Below are 26,701 nucleotides of genomic sequence, written 5' to 3' on the forward strand. Positions count from 1 at the left end.
TATCTCAATTCTCCACTTCAAGTTAATTCTAAAGGCTGGCCTGAAGGAACTTCTGCACAGAATTTATAATTAGCCTGGCTTTGTGGAAAAGTCAGACCTGGATCCTTTGTTCTTAATGCTATAAGTAGCAAAAGGGTTCCTGAAAGTTCTGCCCAGTTGCAATCGTCATGTTCAGAAGGCCCACTCTGTTGCACTAGAAAACCACCTTGGCATGTGCCTACAACCCTGGGACATGTTTTTTGTTGTTGTTGTTGTTGTTGTTTTATTTTTTATTTATATATATATTTTGTGTGTGTGTGTGTGTGTGTGTGTGCTTTGAGCCAGGCATGGTAGTGCATACTCATAGTACTCAGGAGGCTAAGTCAGGCAGATCACTTGAGCCAAGGAGTTCTTGGCAAACCTGGGCAACAAAGTGAGCCCCTATCTCAAAAAAAAAGTGCTTGCCACATTTAAAAATCGTTGTTTTGCTCATAGTTATGGGAATGTAGGAGTATCTGATGTTTCATTTCACCTGCCCAAATTCCTGTCTTATCATTACATTTCCCTGACAGCTGAATGGACTTAGAATCAAACCACAGATAATCAGATATGTTGCCCCAAACTTTGTTTCATCAAAAGTCCTAGACCATATTCTACACAAAAATCTCCTCAGACTAAGTCTACTGCCATCAAAATAGTGCAAACGATCGAGCCACGTATTGGTCTGAGATGAAGAACACTAGTTGAACCAATAACACTGAGTGAAAACTTCATCAACAACTCTGAACTGTGAGTCGAGGGTGTTTTTCAACTGTGGAAACTGGGCCTGGTGAAGATAACAGTGGGTTCGAGGGGATTCTCACATTTAATTCACATTTTTAAGTGCCTAGAATGTGGTACTAGGAGCCACGGGAGGCTGTGGTCTCTCACTCAGGGGACGGATCCCTAAGTATTTTCAGCTTCCTTCTCATTGTAGACCTATAGATTCAGGAGACAAGAATAGAAATGGTATCTATGCCATGTCTCCTGCTAATGTAGCAGTGACAAACCACTCCAAATGATCCAAAACCACAGGAATCATTTATTAGGATCTCTCAGAGTCCTAAGAGCTAACTAAATCCAGTGAGGCAGGTTTTCCTCCAGGTCTCATATGCTGCAGTTAGTCCAAGGCTAGGGATGGAGTCACGGCTTCTCCCTTACACCTCGGAGGGCTGATGCTGGCAGCTGGCTGGGGCCTCAGTAGTAGTTTTTGGCCTGAACACCTACAAATAGCCTCTGCATTCCCTAAGCTTCCTCACAGCATGGCTGCTGGGTCCCAGAATTGAGAATCCAAGACAGAGGACACAGGCAGAAAGCATCTCTCCATTTCTAATCTAGCCTCGGACGTCACACAGCGACATGTACCCAGCATCCTTTTCATTACAAGGGCAACACTAGTATCAGCCCCACTTTAAGGGCAAGGGGCATTAGACTTCAGCTTGATGGGAGAAATGTCAAAAAGTTCCAGGACATAAAAACTTCAAATTGGACTTTTCTGAAAAAGTCATCAAACCTGCCTCTCTTTTAAAAAGTGATTAGATCTTTCCTCCATCCCCTGCTTATCAACTCACATCCAGAGGAATAACAACTCAAATAATTCTCCCAGACTCCCACAAATCAAATTGGTTGGGCTGAAGTCTGTTGCTTTTATTGTTTCCAAGATGAAGTTGTCTGGGAAACTAGAGTGCCGGCTCCTCTTTTAGAAGCCTCTGGAATTAGCAAATGATTCTCAAGCACTACAGGTAAGACTCCCGAGCAGTGTAATGACTTCATTACACTTTGGTGCCACCATATCTATAGTCAGGCTGCTTGATGTGATATGTCTGTCTCCTCCCATTCTCCTTAAGATAAGCAATAGGCAATATCCATTGTGTGAGAACCCGAATTGTTCAAGCGAGCCTTTGTCCTGGCTAACAGCTCCTGTTCATCAATGTGATACATTGCACTCTGATTTTCTACTTCTGTCTCTCTTTGTGGATATTCCTTTCTCCTCTCTGATTGCTTTTTCTTCTTAGACCATTACTCTAGTTGATAGTGCCAGGTTATCATTGGATCCCATCTCCCTCTCCAATAAGCCTGTGATTGATACTAATCTTCCTCATGGGACACATTTTATAGGATGCACAGTGGAAACCACTCTCTAAATCTTAGCTTTCTATGTCCTGACAATTTACAAGGTTGCACCTCACACACATCTCAGGAGACTTAAGAGGAAATTTGAGAACCGTGTAATCAGACCTCCTAATAAGAATAGAAATGCTTTTCATACCCAGATACTGCTGTGCTATTCAGCAGTCAATGCTACACCCCATTTGTATTTTTTTTTCAGTCAACAAAATGCACATCTAGTAAGTGCTATTTGGGATGTGACCAGTTCCTAGAAACCCAGTATGCATCACTTCTCTCTTCTGAGAAGAGTGGTATTTTAATCATTCTAATGAAAGCTTTAAATTACCATTAAGTCCATAACAACAGAAAATTAAGGTGGTTGCAAACAACTCATTGAAGCAGAAGCCTTGCTTTATGATATTTCTGCCCCTTAAAAAAAAGAGTTATTGATAAGTTTATAGACACCAGAGGTTACCCTCTCATTGTAACATGTGCTTCTGGGTTGGAATTTTATTTTCTCAGGCCACGAAAGTATTTTGTGAAAAGTTTCATTTACTCATGTAAAGTCTGTACCCTAAATATGCAGGTCAAGAAAGCCAATGTCATGCAATATTTGCATGTGGTAGAGATAGTATAGGATTCCGTGTGCTCATTAAATGAAGACTTGTATCCAGAAAAGACAGGGACTCATAGGACTCACAACCCAGGCCATAGTCACTAAAGCTTCTCTCTTCTACCTCAATGTGGTCACACTGTGGACCAGTCGAACTTGAAGTTATCTGGGTTTCTTTTATATATTTTAACTTAAAGATTTGGATCTAGCTATATCTATTGTAGTAAACAAATATACAAAAAAACCACTTTTCTGTTTAATAACTAGATTTCATGTAACCTTATTCTGCATCTCAAAGTGGGGTGTTCCTATAAGTTGGACAGTCGGTCTTTCAGAAGCTATTTTTCTTCCTTTAATATCTTTGTTCTTTATAGATAAGTATTTTGGGGTAAATTGGGTGTTATTAACTGAATGTGGCCCCCCAAAATTTGTATGCTGAAGTTTTAATTCCCATAATCTCAGAATTTGACTAGAAGATAAGGCTTTAAGTAGATCGTTGAGATTAAGCAGTGTCTTTAGGAGGTCTTAGTCCAACACAATTGGTGTTCTTAGAGAGGTTTGTGACACAGACAGCACAGAATGAGGAGTGGCCCTGTGAGGACACAGTGAGAAGATGGCCATCTATAAGCCCAGGGAAAAAAGACCTCAGAAGAAACCACCACTGCCAGCGCCTTGATCTTGGCCTTCCAGCCTCCAGAGCTGTAGAAAAATAAATTTCTGTCTGTAGTGTTTTGTTACGGCAGCCCTAGCAAACATTTACTGGAAATTTGTTTTTACATGGAATAGAAATTTATTTTTCAGAGTAACCAACTTAAAGTGCCTTGTGCATGTCTCAGCTCTGTTCTGAGAAGAGTGGTGTTTTAATTATTCTAATGAATACTTAAACGTTTTCATTTTAATTATGAACAATGGTAGGCCCCATCTACCATTTTGGAACTAAGGTCATGGCATTCCTCCACAATAGCTCAGAGCCCTTGGAGTTGGGCAGAGCTCAGGCTCCCACCAAGAGGTGTGAAGAATAGCTGGAGATTTGGAGTGCCACTGCAGCAGCAAGTAGTAGAGCCCAGAGCCATCCCGAATTGCAAAATGACATAAGTGGTGGAGGAAGCTCCATAAAAGCAGACCTGAAATCTAGGACAGTCTCAGATATTGTGGGCAGAGAAGGAGGCGGGAGCTTTCAACTTAGAATTTAGGATTGGCATTCTTTTCTGTATCCACTGCACTTTATTATACTAGGTCTACACAGTGCAGGCAGAGAAGCACGAGGCTGAGCACAGGGGATGGTAGAATTAGGCCACTGTAGAGTCAGCTAGCAGAGCAGAGCATGAGCTACAAAGTAGGTGGAATGGTTTCAAAGAGGCCAGCCAGTAAGTGATGTGGGTGCCATAGGCAGATGTCCTAAGCTGATGCTGGCAATTTCAGTCCACACACGCTTGTTTAATATTTTAACTACAAAATTCAGACAGAGTTATATGTTTTGGAGAAAATAGACATGGAAAAAAAGGGTCACCCTCAGGGGAGAGTGATGAGAGACAAGGCAGCAAGCTACAGCCCGGGCTCAAGACAGCAGGGAAAGAGGCTGCCTGATGCGTGTGGGCTTAGAAGCTTGAGAGTTCTCAAAGCCAAGAGCCCAACTTTATTCTTCATTTAGCCAACAGCCTGAATCAGCTCCCCCTAAAACCTTCTCATCACACTCTGCACTTTTCTTTTATAGTATTTATTGCTGTTTGTAATTTTGTATTTGTGCAATTATTTTATTATATCCATCTTCCCCACCAAACTGTGTGTTGATGAAGGTAGGTGCTTAATACACACACACACACACACACACACACACACACGTGCATTTAACCACTGAGTTACATCCCCAGCCCCTTGCTTTAATTTAATTTAATTTTGAGATACAGTCTTGCTAAGTTGCTTAAGACCTCACTAAGTTGCTGAGGCTGACATTGAACTTGCAATCCTCCTGCCTCAGCCTCCCAAGCCACTGGGATTACAGGCTAGCCCCATGTCTACTCCCCCCCCCCAATATTTCTTGATTGAACTTAATTAATTAGTGTTGATATCACCTTCCCCCTTCCAAGTTGGTCAGAGCCTGGCCACTGGTAAGGAGCAATGGGGGATGCATACAAGGGCAAGGACAGGGGTGGAGTCTTTCCAGAGATAAGCTGAGAAACCTGTGCCTCACATAGCATTGGGATCCCAGATGGTGGGGACCTCAGGGCAGAATAGGAGACCGTCTCACTCCTGGCTATATAGTGTGCTTTGCAAGATCTCAATAGTGGGATCTTACTTTGCAGATTTCATAAAGGACTGATATGTGAGGCCTAGAAAAACTACACAGAAGAAAGGGGCAGAGGACCTGCCTATGGAGCCCAGACCAAGATATGATCTAGGCAGGCAGAGATGTCATGCTCATGGCTGTTCAGCAGCCTCCAAGCCTGACTTGGGGCAAATCACAGAGCACTGGAGTCCCAGCTAGTCTGTTCAGGAATTCAGAGAGGCTTTCTATCTCCTAATTCCACTTGGCATGACCCACCTTCCTATGTTACCACAACACTGGGCAGGATATCTCCCTGGCCCTCTGGCCCTTCTAATTTTTTCTGCATCTATCCCTGGTCCCTGAATCCTCTATGTATTCCACTGATCCTAGGTGTAATCTTAATAAGCATTGAAAGGTGCAGAAAAAGCCCCTCTGATTCTGAAGTTTTAAACACCACCCCTTGGTGTTGGAATTGAATTCTTACGCCTGGACATGATTTACTTTGTGAGAATCATCTATCTCTGGGTACCTGAAATAATCTTTAAAAATGGGTCATGGAATAGATAAATTTTTATCAGGAACTGGGGCTGAGAAAGGTCTAGAGCTTGGAGAGCATCTGTAGCCACAGTGGGATCCTGGGGAGGCAGGCAGCATGCTCATGCTGACCATGTAGCGGTACAAATAGGGGGTGAAGAAGAAGTGACGCACAGAAAAGGAGAGTGGGAGAAAGGGTCAAAGGAAAGATACAGGTCTGCCAGACCTCAGCCTCCCTCCTCTCCACAGGCTTCTCTTCCTTTCTGTGCAGAACTCTGCCTGCCAATGCCAGGGGCCTTCAGCAGGCAGGGAACAAAAATACATGCTGATCAGTAGCTCATAGGCATAGGGAGGCTCCGACTTGTCCAGAACTGATTTCAGAGAAAGACTATCACTCCCCAAGATATCCTGTTAGGAGGCAGCATCACATAATGGGAAGGGGACAGATTACAGACTTTATCCCAAATTCTAGTCTTGGCTTTGGCCCTGACTCACCAGGTGACTTTGGCAAGTTCCTTCACCTCCAAGGCCTGCTCTTTCTTCCCTGGTTCTTAGTGTGGTTTATTTTAGAGGCCACGTGTGTGCCACCTTTGATCTGTTTGCTGCCATTTTCATGGGTAAGAAAAAAGCTCTGGGACATCTTATTAAGGAAAGGTTCCTGGCTGTCAGCCAGAGGAGGGGACCTTCCTGCTTAGACTCTGTGAGCACCTTGGATCAGCCTCAGCAACTCTCCTACAAATTTTTCCCTCTTTCTCACCAGTCCTGCTGTCTTTGTATAGGGGCACAGCATGGTCAGCTGCATTTACAATTGCTTTCTAAAAGGCACACACCTGCATCCTGGTGGGGCTGCCTTTGTGTAGAGCTGGAACCGATTTATCTCAGGGGCCTAATTCCAGCCTTGACATTGGCTTAAGAAGGTGTCATTGAGAGGGGTTCAGAGGGCTAACCTTAGCAATTCTCCAGGGCAGGCGAAATAGAGCCCTGATTCCATGTGCTAACGAGCAGCATAATGTGCAGGGCTCTGTGTTGTAGTCAGCTTTTGCATTGCTCTAACCAAAAGACCAGGAAAAGTTTATTTTGGCTCATAGTTTCAGAGGTTCAGTTCATGGTCAGCTGACTCCTAGGTCAGGGCCCAGGATGAAGCAGAGCATCATGGCAGAAGGGCATGGTGGAGGAGAACAGCTCAGAACATGACAACAGGAAGAAGAGAGAGCTCTGCTCACAAAGGACAAAATATATACCCCCAAAGCACACCCCCCTGGGACCTACCTCCTCCAGACACACCCTACCTGCCTATAGTTACCACCCAGTTAATCCATAGCAGTGGGTTAATACACTGATTAAGTTAAGGTTTTCAAAACCTAATCATTTCACCTCTGAACATTCTTGCATTGTCTACACATGAGCATTAGGAGGATATTGCATATCCAACCCATAACACTCTGCAACCCATAACTTTATTTATTTATAAACTTTATATATAAAGTTTATAAATAAAGTTTATTTATTTAAAATAAATAAATAAATAAACTTTATTTATTTTTGGAAATAAATACATGTCCAAAAGTATCAACATTTGGACATGTATTTATTTACCCATTTACTGTTCATCTCCCCAATATGTATGTAGCCTCCATGTTGGTAGAGATTCTGTCTAGTTACCTCATTCTCCTATCCTTAACATGAAGAACAGTGCCTGGAATAGTAGACTACTAAGAAATAGTTTTTTGAAGGAATGAATGGGAATGTGTTAGGCATCAATAGGGTCTATTCCCCACTCCCAATGCCTGCCCTTAAATTTATGAAGAGCAAGGTAGGTAGAGGTCCCAGGTCATATGTGGAGGGGTTTGGGTTATCAGCTGCCCAAGAACACTTTGCTGCAATGTGAGTGTCCCGCCAGGTGGTGGAGGAGTCTGGAAGGGGTGGTGCTGACAAAGGACTCTGACAAAGGAGTTCTTTCACTTCTGTTGCAAAGACAGAAAGAAATGAATGCTAATGGCACACAGGCAAGCAACCAGTGTCGAGGCACCGTGCTTACCAGTTCTTTTACTGATCCGTAATGCAATTAACCCCAAAAGATATAGTCCCTGCTCCTTAATCACTTTCAACAAAGATAAAAATTGTCCTTTACACTGAATGTGAGTTAAGATGTGTTTTTAGAATCCTTTTTTCTTGAATGTGGGGCTGATGACCCCATCTCAGGGAGCCCACCCCTGGGGAGCAAGGGCGAATGTCTACTTTCTCATTGGCATCTTCTTATTGCTAGAAGCCTAAGCTTGAAATGGATGAGCACTTATTATGTGCTAAGCTCTGTGGATAAGATAATATCCCCAGATTGTCTGGAACCCAGTGAGGAATGTTAGCAAATAAACCACCACTGCTAAAGAGTTGGAGTAATTCAGCTGAGCCACAGTGGAGAGCTGAACTGAGGACTTGACAGTGGGAAGGGAAGAAAGCGAACAGAGTTGAAAGAAACTGAGGATGAAGGCTGGCAGGACTTAACGACTGTTGGTTGAGGTGGAGAAGGAAAGGGAGGGCTTTGTGTGACCCCTGAGTCACACAAATGAGCCTGAACTATAGGTGTGGATGGTAAGGTTCCCACATAACAGCCAAAGGGGAATCCATCAGGAAGTGAAAGGATTTAATGTCAGGTATCAGTTCCAGTGTAGGAAAGTTTCATTGTTTTAATATTTTAATAATATTCTAGAGAGACATGTCATCCAGTGTTTGACGAAAGTCTGATTTACAGTTCTGATAGCCCTTGTAGGTCTTATTTTTTAACCAAACACCACATCAGCCCCGAGTGCAAATGAAAGTGAGCCAGGCCAGGCCAGTGGGGAATGCGGTCTGTCAGGCTCCATATTTAACAGTGCTTCTTCATGGCCTCTGCTGCCCTGCACCTCCACACTGTCAGCTCTAAAGGACATTTAGTCCTTGCAGCCTCAAATTATTTAACCCTTCTGTGGCCTCACAATGCGAATCCTATCTCTAAAACCTCAGGCACATCGAGGAATAAGCGCAAAAGAAGAAAGTGGCTAGCCCTGCTCAACCTGGCCAGAGTGACTCTCAGTCACTTTGAAACCAAAAGGAAACTTCTTAGTTAATCAGGTCCATAAAGAGTTAAACAATTCCCTAGGACAACAGAAAAATGACCAAAGCCTCTTCAAAATGTCAGAATATTAATAAGGTCTTATCGCTTTCCAATAAGAATTCAAACTGGAGAAAAAATTTTTTTTGAGTTCTCTGATCAAAGCTTGAGTGAATGGAAAGATGAACCCACCTCTTGCTACTTCAGAAATTCATACATTTATTCATTCAACCAACATTTATTGGACCTCTTCTCTATTTAAGCCATTTTGTGAGCCAGTGGGGGACACAAAGGTTAAAAAATGACTGTGTGCCTCAAGGAAGCAGCACACAAATGGCTGAGACTGTGAGGAAGTGACTGCAGTGTGACTCACTGATGGCAGATGAGCAAGCAGAATCTCCACAGCAGATTGACTCCTGGGGCTCTCACAGCCTATGAGGCTTCGTCTCATTACCACTATTGTATAGATGAAGACACCAAGACCCAGGGAAGTTGAGAAATTTCTCCAAGGTCAATAGTTGGTAAGCCATGGGATTTGAACCCAAGCAGTCTTTACTACAGAGGACTCTGTTGGGCAGAAACCTGGTCTTTCCATGGGTCCTACAGTGGGGGATCAGCTCTCAGTGATAGGGCCGGGAGAGCCACTTGCCCTCCAGTTTGCAGGAGTTCAGAAATGGGCCAGTAAAAAATAAGCTATGGAGAGCTACTTTTAGCACTGTAGTCTTCCCTCCATAGGTAAAGGGAGTTACAGAAGCTCATTGAGTGTGAGTGATGTGATCAGGACTGGAGCTGAGAAAGAAAACAGGTGCCTGCACTCCAGCCTTTCACTACAGTAAGTACAAAACAGAACACGGCCTGGCTGCCTGACATCATAATTACAGGTAAACCACCCACGGTCACAAACAGATCCCAAAATATGTAGAAGAGCTTAAAAGTGACAGCATGTTTCTTGTTCACATAGTTTAAAAACACACACACACACACACACGTGACAGCTCGTAGTCATCAAAGCAGTGATCATAGATTTATTCCCCCTTTACTCTCTGGCTCTGCCACTTTGGGCATGTGGCTTCCAGCCCACTATGCTATGTTAACAGAAGCATCAGGAGGGGAGAGAGTTGGGGAGGTATCTACTTCTTCAGTTTTCCAGTGATCTCTGCTCCAACTCCACTGGGAGGCACAAGGCTCTTCCTGGAGTCGTGGGCCTGGAAACTTTATCCCTGGCTCAGCAGCCCCTTCCATCTGACTCTACACAGAAGGGAAGCCCGATTTTCCGGAAAGTCAGTCATCACTATCATACATGAGTGAATGCTTATTTTCCCTTCAGCCATAACCTTTCAAATCCTCTAGCACCTCATTTTGAAGCATGGTCGAGGAATGAGTTTTACGAGCAAATGAGGCTTAAAATAATATAAACACAGTCCCTTTTAGCACCAAATCTTGTTTGTCTAAATTATTTTTGAAGGTTCCAAGTTGATTTTATACTTTCCTACCTAAGTGAACAAAGCTTAACTTAATTTAAGCTTTTCTTGATGAGTTGGGATCACCATGATGAATACCACTTATCGGGATGCAGTGTGCTGTATACCAATGGCCTTGGAGTGGGGGAGGGGTGTTTGTTCTTGCACTGAAGGCCTCCTGCAGTCTGCACTGTTCTGCTAAGCTTCCTCTTTAACCTTTCTAACCTCTCAGAATTTTGATACTCACAGTGTCTTCTCAGTGCTTCTAATTTCTACAGTTCCCCATGCTAATTTCACCTGCCATATTTGTTACCGACTTGTTCCTCCCCTCTGCAGGTTGGCCTTTATCTTCTTTGAAGGTTTTCCAATCTTCTTTTCTCCCCAGTCCTCCCACTCATTTCTCTTTGCCTGTTGTGGTGGAGAGAATACGCAGACTCTCAGGAATGGCATTTGCCTAGGTGTCAGAAACGCTATGACCTTGGGCACCTTCACCTGAGCCCATTTCCTCAAGAGTAAACTAAAGTGATAACACAGGATTACCAAAGGTCTAACTGAGATAATAATAATAATACGAACATTTCTCTGTCAAAATTTGGTAGCCATTGTTCTATGGTAGGGGCATTTATGGGACTGTTTTCTATTGTTATCCTCAATAGAAATGAAAAAAAAAATGTCCACAGGATCCTGAGAGCTGGAATATAGGCACAGGCAGAGGAAAAGCTGGAATAAGATACATTCACATGGAGTGAATTGCAGAAGCCATGAGTCTGGCGCCTAAAGTCTCCAAGGAGTTATGAATCCACTACTATGCTGAGCAGAGTCTACAGAAAGCTCTCATATAAATGGGTGCAGCCCAAAGAGGAGTAAGAAGCAGAGAATCTCCCTGTTTCTTAAAAGGAAAAGGGAACTTTTCTAAACCCAAAATTCTCTTACGCTGTCAATCCTGTCTGCCTTCAATCACTCCCAGGCTGCTTGAAGGAGCAGGGATGCCCGCCTCTTGTTGTCAGCAATCTGTTTCATAGTATTATACAGCCCTCGCCAAGTCCGGGAGTAGCCAGAAGAGTGAAGACAGTTGTGTACTGGGCATCCTGCCTAAGAGGTTCCATTACATAAACAGTAGGTACTTAATAACTACATGTTAAGCAAATGAAAAGGGAAAAGAAGAAAATGTGATTTTTCTCTAATACAGAGCAAGCCATTGTGGAGCCCAAAGGACACATCACACTTAGCAAGATTAAAGCAGGTGGCCAAGCACCTCGTCAGTGTGTCCATCACAGCTAATATCCATCAACAGTCAGTAAATGAGAAACCTGTGCCTTCCCAGTAATCCTGTCAGAGCCTCATGCTTTATTTATTTAACTAATGTCTGCCTCGCTAGTAGCTCATCAAGATGGTGTTTACTGAGCTTGGCAAAGTGAAAAATTATGAATTTGTTTACTCATATGTTTCCAGATGGGGTGCTGAGTTGTTACCCAGGCTGCTGATGACCATTCCTGCACTCTCAGAGCCCCTGAAGTAGGCAGTTCAGTAAACAAACCATCAGCTTGAGAGCCACAGTGTCAACAAGGACACAATCTGGTTATTTGCTGTTTGGCGGTAGTCAGTTTCAGAACCTCACAGCATGACTGGTTTGGGAAACCCTCTTATGCCTAGATGATAAAAAGACTTAGGTTACATTGTATGGGTTTAGTTGGTGTTACTATGTCTTCTATTGGTCCCAAATTAAGTATTCTACTTCAGACGGATTTGTCTCTTGGTCTATATTCATGCATGTTGAATATAGAATGGAAAATGGAAATGGGAGAGGCTATGACTTGGAGTGATCCTCTCATTTGTATTAGCTAATTTAGTTACTTGTACAGCAAATATTTGGTGAGGATCTATGGGGATAGTAGGTCCTGGGAGTATCATGATGACCTAAACCCACAGACATGAACCCAGCTCCTAAAAACCTTGCAGTTTTGTGGGAAAGACAGACACTGAGTTAGTGATCATAGACACAATAATTACAAAGGGAGAAACAGAGTATTAAGCTAGTCTTAGATTTTGGAGAAGTTTTCCCGAGTAAGTGACACTTTGAGAGATGAAGGAGTTACAAATTTGCATATGGGGAAAGAAGGCAGAGAGGAAAATTTTGAATATCATTATTTTATCAATTAAGTGGCAAAATAACTCTGAAAGGTAGGTATCATTGTTCTAGTTTATAATTGAGGAAACTCAGATTCTGGAGAAAAGAAGATACAAAAGCCCCATAGCAAAGCTTTCTGAATTGCATCACTGAGAGCTACGAAGAGCTACAAGGTCAAAGTCAGTGTAGCTGGAATATACAGAGCCAAGAGAAAGTGGGACAGAGGGTCTTGGCAAGGTATCAGGGCCTAGCAAGCACTAAAAGAACCTCATCCTCAAAGCAACAGAAGGTCACTTAGAGATACAAAGCAGAGGGAAGTCCTCATCAGGTGTGCCTTCTAGAAAAGCCAGTCTGGCTCATGTGGAGAACAGACAGACATGGATGTGAGAGGAGGCACGGCAGTGAAGGGGCAAAGAGGAAGGAAGCAATGCACAGGTGGATGGAAATGTTAAACCCAACAGAGACAGAAGATGGAGTTGGTAGGGTCAGTGAGTGAGTGGCTGCAGGTGAGGTGAGAGGGTGCAGAAGGTTTTCAGTAGGGCTCCTTTTTAAGAATCAAGCCATCATAACCTTAATAGCTACTGGCCAGTGAGTGTCTACCCTGACCATCTTACACATGACAAAGCTGGGAGTGGGGATTTTCCAACAACAAGTGACTGATTTATACGTAAGCCCAACTCTCAACTCCCAAGCCAGTGCTCTTTCCACTTTATCACTATAAATTTATTGTCTTGTTCACTTAAATTTTTTTCTCATTTGGTCGACTGAAATCTCAGCTACCTCCTCCTCCATTTAATTCACCTACACATGCAACTCCAAGCTCTCATATTTCTCCTCCCTTTCTCAGTTATCTTCCCAGGTTTGGGGCCATGCTGTGTTTATCTTAGGCCCCTTTCCAATGCAGTTCAAATAAGCCAGTATTGTAGAATCAGGCTTGTCTGGCCACATTAAATATCACCTCACTCTAATGAAAACTCAATTGTTTGCTTTAATGAGCACATGGGGCCTTTAAATCTGGTCTTCTCTCAGAGGAAGTAATTGCACATGAGTGACCTTTGAACAGGAAGTTATTTGAAAGTGTCAAAGTGAGTCATTGCATGCCATTAACCAGTGTGCCAGCATCCAGAGAAACTGGCTCTGGAAATTGGTGCATCCCATGAAGAGCACCCCTGTGGGACACAGGAATGTCATCGACTGCATGCCAAGAAAGTGAGAGACTGAGGAAGCAAGAAATTTCTCTCTCCTGAGCACCATGTACCACACATCATCCCTACCTTCACAGAACTCAGGTTTTTCACGGTGGGAGACAGAAGATGAAGAAACAGAAAATTTAATCATTGAAGACAGTGCTAAGTACCATGAACAGGATCATGACAGAGGATTAATTTTGCTTCTACTTTTACACCTGGTAAGACAAAGATGAAAGTAGAATTTACCTCTCAGGGCTATTTTCAGGATTAGATTAGATAATTTAGATTTTGCACTCAGAACTGTGCCTGACACATTAGTTGAACATTTTATCAGTGTTATGAACGGTAAGTATCTTTGTTACAGACTAAGTGAGGGAGGCAGTCAGGGAGGTCCCCCTGGAGGAGATTAATTTTAAACTGAAACCTGAGAGTTAAGAAGGGACCAAGCATGTGAACAACTGGGGACACAAAAACCAGGGACCAGAGTAGGAACTGCTTCTCTCAGGAACTTCTTCAGTAGGAACTGCTTCTGTCTTAGGAAGAGAAGGGAGATGGGCAGTCAGGGAGCTGGAGGATAGCAGGTGACAGGGGAGTGAAATGAGGTGACAGCCATGAAGCAAGCAAGACTCCAAACCAGGTAAAGAACTTGAATTTTATTCTCCAAGCAGGGCAGATGCATGGTGTCAATCATGCTTCCAAATACTGCTGTGGCACGTGTGCAGTAAATGACCTGTCTAGGTGAAAGCTGAAAGATGAGGGATTAGGACTGGCAGTGGGGGTATTGGAGGGAGGCTGATAGGCAGAGGGTCACCATTGTGGCAAAGTATTAATTTCCTAGGACTGCCAAAACAAATTATCCTGAACTGGGTGTCTTAAAACAACAGAAATATATTGTCTCACAGTTCTGGAGACTTCAAATCTGAAACTAGGGTGTTACCATGACCCTATCCCCCCAGAAAGCTCCAAGAAAGAATCCTTCATGGTGTCTTCCAGCTTCTGGTGGTTGCCAGGGAATGGCTCTTTGGCTAGTAGATGCATTACCCACCCTCTTATCCCTTCACCAGTGGCTGAACTGAAGACCTGCCCTAGTCCTGTATGACCTCATCTTAACTTACATCTTCATTACATCTGCAAAAACCCTATTTCCAAATAAGGTCACACTTACAAGTAGTGAGGTTCAGGGGTTCAACATATCCCCCCACAACAGAGAGGGGGTTCCTAACTGGCCAAACTTCAGAGCGGCTGTGCTGATCCAAGAGAAGATCCCGTGGCCCAATATTTGAGGCAAAAGCAGCCCCAGCCATGCACAGAGGCATTTGGGTCTTCCCTGCAATCAAGGTTAGAGATGCTCTCTAGCTGTTCCTGGCTACTTATTCCAAAGGAACAGCAGGTGGTGCAGAGGCAGGCATGAGGGCAGCATGTCAAAGCAGAAGAGTCCTTTCTAATTTGTCTATCTCCATAAATCTACTCCCATTCTGAAGTTTAAAGGTACTATTAATTCAATATTTGTTTTCAGTGAGTACCCCATGACTTTAAATAGCCAGCCTATGAAAGTGGATTTTCATAATTTTTAGGAGTGAGGAGACCTGGTGTTCATAACAGGTGCCGCCTGTAGCATATGACCTTGAATGAATCCCAAATTCCTTGACCTTTAACTTCCTCTATAAATGAGGGTCCTAGCTTGTCCCAGTGGTTCTCAATACTGAGGACCGGTCAGAATCACCTGCAGGGTTTAAAACACAGACTGGTGGGCCCCACCCCCTGAGTTTAGTAGATCTGGGGTGAGGTCCAGGAATTTTTACCTCTACCAAGTTTCTGGGTTTAGTTGTTGCTGTTGGCCTGGGAACCACACTATGGGAATTACTGGCCTAGATCATCACTGAGCTTTTTGCTGGAATACTGGTCTGTGATTCCATGAAACACATTTCAGTTTAATAGGACTAGGTGAAATGAATTGTCTAACCTTAGTTAGCAAAATTTGATTTCAGTGTAAAAATATATCTCAGTCACTGCTCATCTTACTTCACTTTGGATTTCTCTCTCCAATGTTAAAGGTATTGATTAAATGGCTCCTCTTTCTTTTCTCTGATGTAGACCATTCACCCTCCTCTGGCTATTGTATTCAACACACACAACTCCTGCAGAGGTCAGCTGAATGTTGACTCAAGTTTAATAGAATCACCTACTCTCAATGCCACTTATTCAGGGTGGAAGGTGGGGCACAGTAGATGAAATTAGAAGCCTCAAAATCATGGCATAAATAAGCCCATTAAAAGATGCTCAACATCATCTGTCATTTGGAAAGTGCAAATTAAAAGCACAGTGAGATCCTTCCTCTCGTCCATTAGACAGGCTGTAATAAAAAAGAGACGATATTAAATGTTGACAAGGATAGAGAGAGACTGGAGCCCTTATACATTGTAGGTGGGAATGAAAGATGGTTGAACTACTTTGGAAAGCACTTTAGCAATTTCTCAAAATGTTAAACAAAATTATCATATGAACCAGAAATTCCACTCCTACAAATAAAAATGCATGCCTACATGAAGATCTGTATATGACTGTTCATTATTCATAACAACTAAAAAATAGAAACAACCCTAATGTCTATGAATTACTGAATGGATAAACAAATGTGGTATATTCATGCAATGGAATAATATGGAATAGTATAGGAATAAAAAAAAGAAACAAATTATAAAAAGAAACCAAGTATCAAGCATGCTACAGCATATGTGAACCTCAAAATCATTATGCTAAGTGAAAGGATCCGGACACAAAATGCTGTCCACCCTTCTTCTTGGGCATACATTCCAAAACACCCAGTGGATACCCAAAACCGTGGAGAGTAAGAGCCCATATATACTATGGTTCTTCCTATACCTATGGCCTCTGATAAAATTTAATTTATAAATTAAGCACAGTAAGAAATTAACAATAAGAAGAACAATTATAGCAATGTATTATAATGAAAGTTATATAAATGTGGTCTTTCTCCTCCAAAATATCTTCTGGTCCTGTTCTTACCCTTCTTGCGATGCCTGAGTGATGACAGGAAGCGAGGGGCATGACATAGACATTGTAGCTGAGGCTTCTAAGGAGGGGGTCACTTGGACACAAACCCTGCCACGGCACAACAAGCTGAAAACCCAGACCACTACCAAGGGACTAATGGTCGGGCAGTGTGTATCAGCCTGGACACCCTGGGCAGAGATGTTTTCTCTCTTTAGCAAATTGAAACAGGACAGCACAAGATTTCATCATGACACTCAGAATAGCAAATACTTATGAACTGTTATTTCTAAAACTTTCCATTTTTGGACGACAGTTAACCATGGGTAATCAGAACTTCAGAAAATGAAACCACAGATAAGGGAGACAATTTTAAATCATACAATTCTATTTACCTGAAATGTTGCTAAAGGCCCATCTGTAGAGATAAAAAGTAGATCAGTGGTCACCTAAGGCTGGGCATGGAATGGAGAGTGACTATAAATGGCTGTGAGGTCTCTTTTGGGAATGATGGAAATATTCTAAAATCAGATCATGATGATGGTTGCCCAATTCGTGTTTAAATTGGGTAAGTTTATGGTATGCAAATTATATCCCAGTAAAACTGTTAAAACACATTTAAAAAATAGAATGCAATTAAATTTTAAAAACTAATGGGATTTCCTGGGTCTCTCTTTGAAGGTCATTTAGTAATGAAGGTGGTTATGAAATATACACAAAATCCAAATACTGTGTTTTAGAAAATAAAAACTAGTTACCCAGTCAAAAAGTATCAGGAATTGATTACCAACGGAATGGTGATCCTTTAATACATTGAACACAAGCATTTCACATTCTTTGGATGTCAGGCACCACAGGAACTGCTTTACAGACTTTATCATTCAATTATTTGTTCAAATGTATTTGTTGAACACCTCTGTGTGGGCACTGTTCTAGGTGCTGACAACATTGTGTGAATACGGTAATGCCCTCCTTTTGTGGAGTTAAAAATATCAGGAAGGGAGAAAGGTGAGAATATATGGATACACAAAAACAATAGTTAAGATTATTTTAGATAGTGACACATGAGTTTAAAAAACAAAAAAAAAACCTCCATAATGTGAGTAAGTGACAGAAGATGGGAAAAGTGTCTGGTTTAGATTGAGAGGTTAGGGCAGACTTCCTGGCAGGGAGACAGCTTGAGGTAACACCTGAAGGGTATAAAGGAAGCATCATGCAGAGATCAAAGAGTGGCTTGGGGGGGGGGAACAGCCACTGTAAAGCACATCAGACAGCAAGTGATGGGGAGATGGCAGTGTAATCAGGGCAGAATGTTATACAAGTTGATGGTGGAGGTAGATGACAGAAACTGCAGATCATGGGGGCTGTGGTATCAAGTTTGATTGTGAGTTTGGTTTCTTATTCCTAGTGCAAAAAATAAGTCATTGGAAGATTTAAGCAGGTGAGAGGCATAATCTGATTTACATATTAAAGGTGACCCCAGGCTTCTAAGAAACAGAGAGGAGAGGAAGAGAATAAAGTAAAGTGAAGAGTTCAGAGTGCTATAGAGCTAAGTAGAGGTGGTGGTGGCCATAGGTGATAGCAATGGGGATGTGCATGTAGGAGAATAAATAGTTCTAGTAGGACCTAGGGGTTGTAGGGGCTAGAGAAAGAGAGGTATCAAAAATGACCTTTGTGGGGCTGGGGATGTGGCTCAAGCGGTAGCGCACTCGCCTGGCATGCGTGTGGCCCGGGTTTGATCCTCAGCACCACATACAAACAAAGATGTTGTGTCTGCCAAAAACTAAAAAATAAATATTTAAAAAAAATTCTCTCTCTCTCTCTCTCTCTCTCTCTCTCTCTCAAAAAAAAAAAAAAATGACCTTTGCATTTTGGCTTGACCAGCTGAGTGGAAGGTTCACTATCCATTGAGATAACAAACCTCCCCTTTGGGATTGGCTTTACTATGTTCATGTTACAGATGAAAAATGTGGCTCAGGAAAAATAAGCAACTTTGTCCAAAATTACCCTCTGGGAGTGGAAGAAGCAGATTCAAAGCCAGTGACAACAAAGAGCATATTTTAAACATAGCTAAGTATTGCCGTCTTCCCAGGGAAGCTTGTCCATCCTTAGCCAGTCAGTGGGTGGAAATCAGATCAGGCGTCATCGGATGGATCCAGGAGGTCTTCCTGGCCTTGATGGGTAGGTGGGTGGGCTTGTCATTCATTAAAAGGGAAAAGAGCTTCTCGGAAGAACAACATTTTTCTAGTGAATCACATCAAATAATCAGCATGACTTACACCCGGTGTCAGCCTGGACTGAGATTGACAGCTAATAAAAGCCTAGTAATTACAGGAAAACATCAGATTGGAAAATGCACAGATTCTAGAAACACCTGAAGCCTTTCAATATATCTTATGTTTGCTCCAGACCAACAGGCAGCTCCCAGAGCACGACCAGTCTCATTACTGAGCTAATGGGCATTGTGTGCTGAGGTTCCTTTCCCTCTGCCAAATAAATCAGAATTTTATAAAGTGAAGTCTAATATTGCTGTGCTGCAAATGTTTGCAAGGACATCACCGAGTGTTTTAGGTGTCAAGTTTAATTTGACTTGGTCTGGTCTAGTCTCTTAAGAAAGGCTTCTTAGGCATCAGCTGGGTCACAGAGAGAATTCCAGCTGCTTTGGCTTCTCGGGATGTGGCAGAAATCAGACCTTGATTTCCTGAGTATGTTTCCCCAAAAAGGGATTACTCCTGTCACTGCAACCCAAAGGGGTTAGTTGTAATGAAAGTTGCCATGCTTTTCTATTCCCTGAGTTTGAAGATTTGTTTTTGTGCTCGGTTTGGGGTTTTGTTTTGTCTTATTTTAGGCAGGAAGATGTGGTAACGAAGGCAGAGAGACTCATTCACACATTCTAAAGTATCCTAAAACATTCATGAACCTTGCTGTAAGTTTTTAGACACTGTCATAGGTTCTAGGATGATGGCAAGTGCTTACAAATTATCAAAATGTAAAAAGGGATAATAAAAATTAAATTATAAGTTCTGCATGTGCATGTACCTGTGTCTGTGTGTCCACACTCCCTCTGGAGGACCATTGCCTGCCTTGGACAGACTGCTTACTGCACACTCACCCGCTTGTGGAGGCCTGGACTGCAGCTCAGAGGCCCAGTGGCCTGGAGAACGGGTAACTCCTCCATGAGCCGTGAGTTTTTCCGGGCATTTTTCACCTCACAACAGCTCTAATGACCTTGGCATCAAGCTCTTACTGGGGATTAATAACTGGCTGGGCTTAATGGCCCTTACTGTGTCCTGGGCCATTTTCCCAGCCAGCCATTAATTCCAGGCAGTGCCCTGAGATCTGACCATTATGGCTCCCTGGGCTGAGAGGCTGCCTGAGGCAACTGGCCACAGCCTCCTCTGCAGACAGAAGTTTCCATGACCCACTCCTCCCCCCCCCACCCCCATGGCATCATTACTAAAGACTAGGCGGATGGACTAACTATTTGTTAGGGCATCACATTATATCTACATTTTATGACTCAGGAAGCAGGTTTTCTCAGAAAACAGAGAGGATAAGAGGCTGGTTTTCATTCCCTCATTTATCCACCTTCTGTCTATTCAGTATTACTAAAATGATTTTTATGAGTCAGGATGGAAAAGTGATTACCAAGATTGGAGTGACCTAATATGGGTGACTTTGTTTTCTACCAATGGATGAAGTTCCTCACCAAATGGGACTTTAAGGAAAATGTCCCACAGGATCTGGGAGGTTAAATACTATGAGGGAGAAGCCAAAGAGAAGGTCTTATTAGGCAGAGAATCCATTGGGAGTCACCTACCTCCTGTGCCCTCCTCAGTGACGCTTCATCGCCTAGGCTGACAGCAGAGCCTCGAGGGTTCACCTTCCCATGCTCTACTCAGTGATTGGTCAGCCCAGCATCCTAGTACTTAAGGAAGGAACATGTAAGCATTACTTCAAGAATCTTGACTCACCATGGCATAAATATTTTCACCCGAGCCATTAAGACACTAAGGCTCCTAAGGGGACTTAGCCATGGAGGAACATGGCTGTCTCTGAGAACACATCCTAAGAAAAAGGTCACACAGTTTGTATGATTTTTAATCATTCTGCTTCCAAGACATCATTATTCCCTCTGAATGCAGAAAATAGATTTCATTTCCTCCTTTGGAAGTTGTTCTGCCTTGGGTACATGCTCTTCTCAGCTGCTGGGAGTAAAACATTAGGTTTAGAACAGCTACTGTCATTTTATTGGCACCACTCACCAAAAGGCACTTAAGGCGTAATTCAGACTTCAGTCTTTCTGCATTGTTTGGTGTATCTGCACAACTCAAAGAATGAGTGTCAGTGTCCAAGGCAATTGGTAATACATAGCTCAGGCCAGTGGGCAGGACAGATGGGGAAGGGCTGTCTGGGATCAGGTCAGCTGCAATGTGCTCTGGTGGCATCTGGTAATCACAGAGTGTGGCATGGTCAGGAAACCTAGCCTGCCCTGAAAGACAGGTTTCAGCCTCTACTCCTCACTTCTAACCACAGTCAGACTGTCACCTCTGTTAACTGAGACTGTTTCAGTCAAAGTCATCAAATCCAAAAACACTTCTGAAGTCTTGTCCTACCATGGCTTATGACAACATCGACTGCTCTCTCCCTTTTAAAATTGCTTCCTGTGTTAATTTCCATGGCAGGATTCCTTCTGTCATGCTCCCACTACTTGGTTCTTTGGACAGGCTCAAATGTTCCCTTATCTTTGATCCCGTGGCCCCTTGTGCCTGATTAGTTATGGTGCTCACTGTGCGGTCACTGTGCGGTAATTGTTCGTCTGGGAGCACCCTCCCCGTGGATTGTGCGCTCTCATTGATCATTTTATCTATAGCTCCAAGTTCAGTGTCTGGCACATAGTAGGAACACTATCATTGAATAAATCACCACTGAACTCTCCCTCATCATTATTCGTGTACAGAATGGCAGGTAAAATGAGGAAGAGGAGAGTGAAGTATTTCCTCATCCTTTGGCCACTGAAATTGCCCCCACCCCAGCAGTTCACCTAAGGGATTCAGGACTCCATGTTCCAGCAGTTTCCTGAGAAGAACAGAGGCCACTTTCTGGGCAACTGGAATGTGGCTTTTCCTCAAGAGGCGAGTCAGGCCTTAACCATGTTTTGCCATCATGGCCTTAAGGGTCTACCTGGACAAGTCTACTGTGAATGATCCTCCAAAGAGTGCAGGTATTGGATAGAAGACTTTTTTCACTTACTGCATCCATATAACTGGGTTTCTGGGAGGGAGGAAAGAAGGTAGGCAATGAGCCAAGCAAACATCCTGTGACTCTCTATTTATTCTACTGCACTGCAGTGATACAATGCTGGGTCCCATTGGCTGTTAAGTCAGATTTCCTGAGTTCTAATCCCAATTCTCCCATTTCCTAATTGTATGATCTTGAGCAAGTTTCTTTACATTTTTATCCTTTGATATTCTCATTTGTAAAGTAGAAGTGATAATATAATATCTACCTTATAAAATTACTTGAAGGATTAATATACTGTATAAAAAGCTCAGAACAGCCTGGCATGTGGAAAGCACCCAATAAATACTAGCTACTTGACTCTTTATACTCTCAGCTTTGCTGTGCTCTAAACAACCCTATCACTCATACTTCCAGCAGAGCCCCCTCCTCGTCCCCTGTCACACATTAATGCACTCTCACTGACCCACCGTCCCTCACAAAAATGCAAGCTTTCAAGGATTTTCTCCTCCCTATCTTTGCATTCAGATTGCCTAGCACAGTGCCTGTCATCTCAGAGCAGTTGGATGTTGTATGAATGATGAGAATTTGCAATGGTTGACTCTCCCTTTCACAAGCCCATGTGTCAATTACAAACCCGAAGTGCTCAGCACTGATTTAGTGAGTACTTACAATGTGCTCCACACTAACTGATAATTCTAAGAGCCCCTGTCATTTATTGAATGATCACTGTGCCAAATCCTATGCTAAGGATTGGATTCAACCACATGCAATTGCTAATTTTGCAGATCAAATATTGGCAATCAAATGACTCAATCTAATACTCTAGGTATCTACTTTTGCTAATTCTACCCAGGTAGAGTGGGCTGTTTTCCTCAGTTAGAGATGAAGAAACAGGTTTATGGAGATTAGTGATTTACCAAGGCTTCACAGTTAGTAGGTGGTAGAAAAAAGCTGGACCCATCCTGCCACAGCCAAGAACCTCTGTTCTTGGGTCTCATGCGATAAGGGAAGGCAACTGCCCTCAGGTGCTCTCATTCAGGTTCTGAAGTCAGAGCCATGGCTCTGGGAAACTTCCAGAGTAAATACAAGACTGAATATATGTGGCACTAAGTTGGGTCTGATTTCCCAAACCTGTGCATCTAGTGTGTCTTTCTCAAAGCTAGAGAAGTTAGAAGGGCAGACTCTGGGTGAAAACCAACAATGCAGCTTTCCTTCGGAGCATCTTGATTGTTTTCTTTTGCACTTATTGGTCTTGGCCTCAGGATCTAATTTCATTATCTTCTAAAAGCAACTAAGAGATAGTTCTCATTAAAGATGAACAAGGGGAATGTTTAATTTCTTAGAACATAGGTGTTCAGAAAGCAAATCACTAGTTCAGGATGTTGAACTGAGTACTGCTATTGGAGTTGTCGCTGGTGGGCACTGCAGCCAGGACCTCCCAGGGTACAAGGTGACTGCAGATGAGAGAAGAACCCAGGCTCTGCAATTCCTGGATGAGATCTGCAGCTCTGAATTTAGACTTTCCTTTCATTTGTGAAAAACGGACCAATTCAGTTTCCCTCTCTGCTCCCCTGCCATTTAAGTGAGACTAATGATCTTAATTGTCATTTCAAAATTATGGCACTGAAGGGGCTACAACCTGCATGACATCTTCATGTGATTCCTATATGATGTTTATTTAGAGTAAATATGTTTGTACCGCATCCAGGAATATTAGTAAACACATAATTTTTCAATAACAGCATCAAAACCAGTGTCAGAGCAATTTGCAGTATGGTCTTCTCTTCTGCCTGGGGGTAACTTTGAATTCAGAAAAACCTAGTTTTGAGAGTTTGCCTTTGTTACTCATCTTTGGGAAAATTTCTTAACTTCTCTAAGCTTGAGTTACCCTCCTCTGTAAAATTACCATGATGGCAACCCCACTGGGTAAACGTGTCAATGTGGTTATTTAACATCAGGAAAGCCTCTAGCCAATGTTTAGCAGATCAGTGTGCCAGCTCCTTCTCTCTTGTCCAAACTTCCCTTTCACCAGTTCAGAAGAGAACGTAAGGATCCATGAATTCACAGCAGATGGGATATAATCTGGCGTAGGAGAGAGAAGGGAGTTGGAACCCCCTGACCCTGCGGCAGGAAAGTAACCTGCTGGTAGCAACTGAAGGTTATGTCCTTTGCCCTTCATCCTGACAGTGTCCTTCTCTCCCCTGCTTCCAGCCCCTGAAAATGCACTGCAGAGACTGTGCCCTGGTGACCAGCTCAGGGCATCTGCTGCACAGTCGACAAGGCCCCCAGATTGACCAGACAGAGTGTGTCATCCGCATGAATGACGCCCCCACCCGTGGCTACGGGCGAGATGTGGGCAATCGCACCAGCCTGAGGGTCATCGCTCATTCCAGCATCCAGAGGATCCTCCGCAACCGCCACGACCTGCTCAACGTGAGCCAGGGCACCGTGTTCATCTTCTGGGGCCCCAGCAGCTACATGAGGCGAGATGGCAAGGGACAGGTGTACAACAACCTGCAGCTCCTGAGCCAGGTGTTGCCCCGGCTAAAAGCCTTCATGATCACACGCCATAAGATGTTGCATTTCGATGAGCTGTTCAAGCAGGAGACTGGCAAAGACAGGTACAGAGGCTCAGGTGGAGGGAGGCCAAGGGTGCAGGGATGGAGCATCTCAGTGTTGACTGATTCACCAGAGGCAAAGTTTTTGCTAAGGGCCTGTGTCGTGGGCCCCACTGCTCACGTCATTGAGAGAACTCATCCTTAGGGTTCTCCTGGAGACTGGGATGCTCAAGCTGAATTTATAAAGCATAGTGAAATGAAGCATTGAGACCACTGTACGGATAATTTAGGGCCAAATCCCTATTTTGAGGAAAAGGCTGAAAAGCTGTGACCAATATTAGTAAAAAAAAAAAATGCAATATTTCATTATTGTATTTTGCTTTACTTATAAGAACATTTATCAAAAATAAGTGTATGGTTTTGTTTTTCCCTTTCAAAAGCAAAATTTTACTCAGCCAACTGATATTTATTGAGTACCTACACTTGCTCAGCATTACACCTGCCACTGGGGATGCATTCAAAATCAAGACCCTGCCCTCCAAGAATATAAAGTCTTAGATACTCTCCAAGCAGTGGCCAGTGTGCTGAGGGTCATGTGAGGGAAAGAAAATGATGCTGTAACATGTAAAGCAGGAGACACACTATGGACTAGGGCAATGTTTTCTAAAATGTTAATTAAAACTGAAAATATATTAGTTGAAACAGTATACTAAAAACCAGTGGAGCCTGGCATGGTGGCTACAGCTCTTATCCCAGGGAATCTGGAGGCTGAGACAGTAGGACAAGTTCAAGGTCAGACTCAACAATTTAGAGAGTCCTATCTCAAAATAAAAAATAAAAAGGGCTGGTGGGGTATGGCTCAAAGGTAGAAAACTCTTGGGTCAAATCCCCAGTACTACAAAAAGAAAAACTACTTTAGAAAAATAAACAAAATGAAACATTTATATTTATATATACACGTATGTACATATTTTATGGACATATGTATGTATTTTCAATCATGATATAAAATGTATTTCTCACTATAGATTGAAAATTTTTTAAATTACTGAGGGAAATCTTTCTGAAAAAGGTATACTTAAGCTGAGACCCAGACCAATCAGGATTTATCCAAGGAAGGAAGGAGCTGGGATGGGGGGAGCCTCCCCCCATCAGTTGAGAGAACAGGAAGGGGGTTGGAGAAAAGCCTCCATGTGGCTGCACTCAGGAGGGCTGAGGAATGGAGCACAAGACAAGGTCAAGAGATGACGTGTCACCAACCAGCCAGATCTAAATGGAACAAAAGACAGAGAGGCACCTAGGACTCCAGTGTAGTGTGGTCCGAACTTACAGTGGAAAGTCTGGTGTTATCACGTGACCTTGGACATGTTATCACGTGACCTTTTACATGTTATCAAATATTTTAGAGACTCAGTGAACTTACATGTGAAAGTAACTATCAGTCCTGGACTGGTCTAATGATTAAATTTCCATGATTCCTTAATTCTAAAACATGTACTTGTATGGTTAATATACATTTAGTGATGTGATTTACTCTTATAAAAACTGTTGTTGAATCAGTTTCTTATCTTAAAACTACAGAGATACGTGACATAATGAATATAAATTACTGAATCTATTATTTGGCTGCATAGTCAGCATATTAATCTTATTAATCTTAAAGATTAAAGTACACCATCCCCAAACTATTTGTGTGGAAGAGCTACCTTTGTAAATCCTGGAAGCCTTGTGATGGTTTGAGGGCTGGCATTGGCAGGGTAGGCCTGGGGTCCAGGGGAGAGTGGAGAGGCACTGCTGCTAGTAACCACATGGCCCCCTTCTAGGAAGGCCCAGCAGCCCCGTGGTTAGACCTGACCATCATTCCAAGTAGCCACAAAACCCAGTCATGTAAATCCCTTTAATACCTACAAATAAGAGAGACTTCTACTCGTGTGAATGAGTTATTTAATCAAGAAAGTATTTTATAAGAGATGAAGAAGGAGGGGACTATGTGAGTACGCCTTGATTTTACTGGTTGGAAATTTCAAAATAAGTAGAAACTCTTCATTAGAAAACACTTCTCTCTTTTTTGTTGAATGGCTATTTGCTAAATTTAAGTATTCATGAAACTCTGCCACAGAGATGGGCATTGAGGATAACTATACATGGCTCTGAATCTTCTTAAGGGATCATGTTAAGTAGATAACTTGGAGACAACCATCCCAACCTTTGCCACTTAGGATCTTCAGGACACAATCTCACACCAAGACACATCCTACTTGTGAAAGCTTTCTGCTCACTGCTTCTACCTCCCTGGTCATCCCAGCAAAATCTCTGCAGATAAGCTCCTGAGTCCCTTTCCACAAACAGTCATCTACTGGGACCCACTCAATCCTAGTTGGATGGATCACACTTACAAATTTGTATTGACTCTTCTAGAAGCTTATGCTTTTTACCTTTAGGAAACTGTTTTTATTAAAAAAAAAAAATGGGGGGGGGGGG

At 42.8% G+C, this 26,701-nt stretch overlaps 1 protein-coding gene across 1 annotated transcript in view; it reads left to right on the plus strand.

Moving 5' to 3' along the window:
- St6galnac5 (ST6 N-acetylgalactosaminide alpha-2,6-sialyltransferase 5) overlaps window positions 1-26,701 on the plus strand; it is a 164,622-nt gene that overhangs the window by 121,262 nt on the left and 16,659 nt on the right. Inside the window, exon 4 of the mRNA XM_048814094.1 lies at window positions 23,874-24,283. Coding sequence (XP_048670051.1) covers window positions 23,874-24,283 — 410 coding nt within the window. The remainder of the gene's footprint in view (window positions 1-23,873; window positions 24,284-26,701) is intronic.

This window comes from Marmota marmota, unplaced genomic scaffold, assembly GCF_001458135.2.
Source record: "Marmota marmota marmota unplaced genomic scaffold, marMar, whole genome shotgun sequence".
Lineage (NCBI taxonomy): Eukaryota > Metazoa > Chordata > Mammalia > Rodentia > Sciuridae > Marmota > Marmota marmota.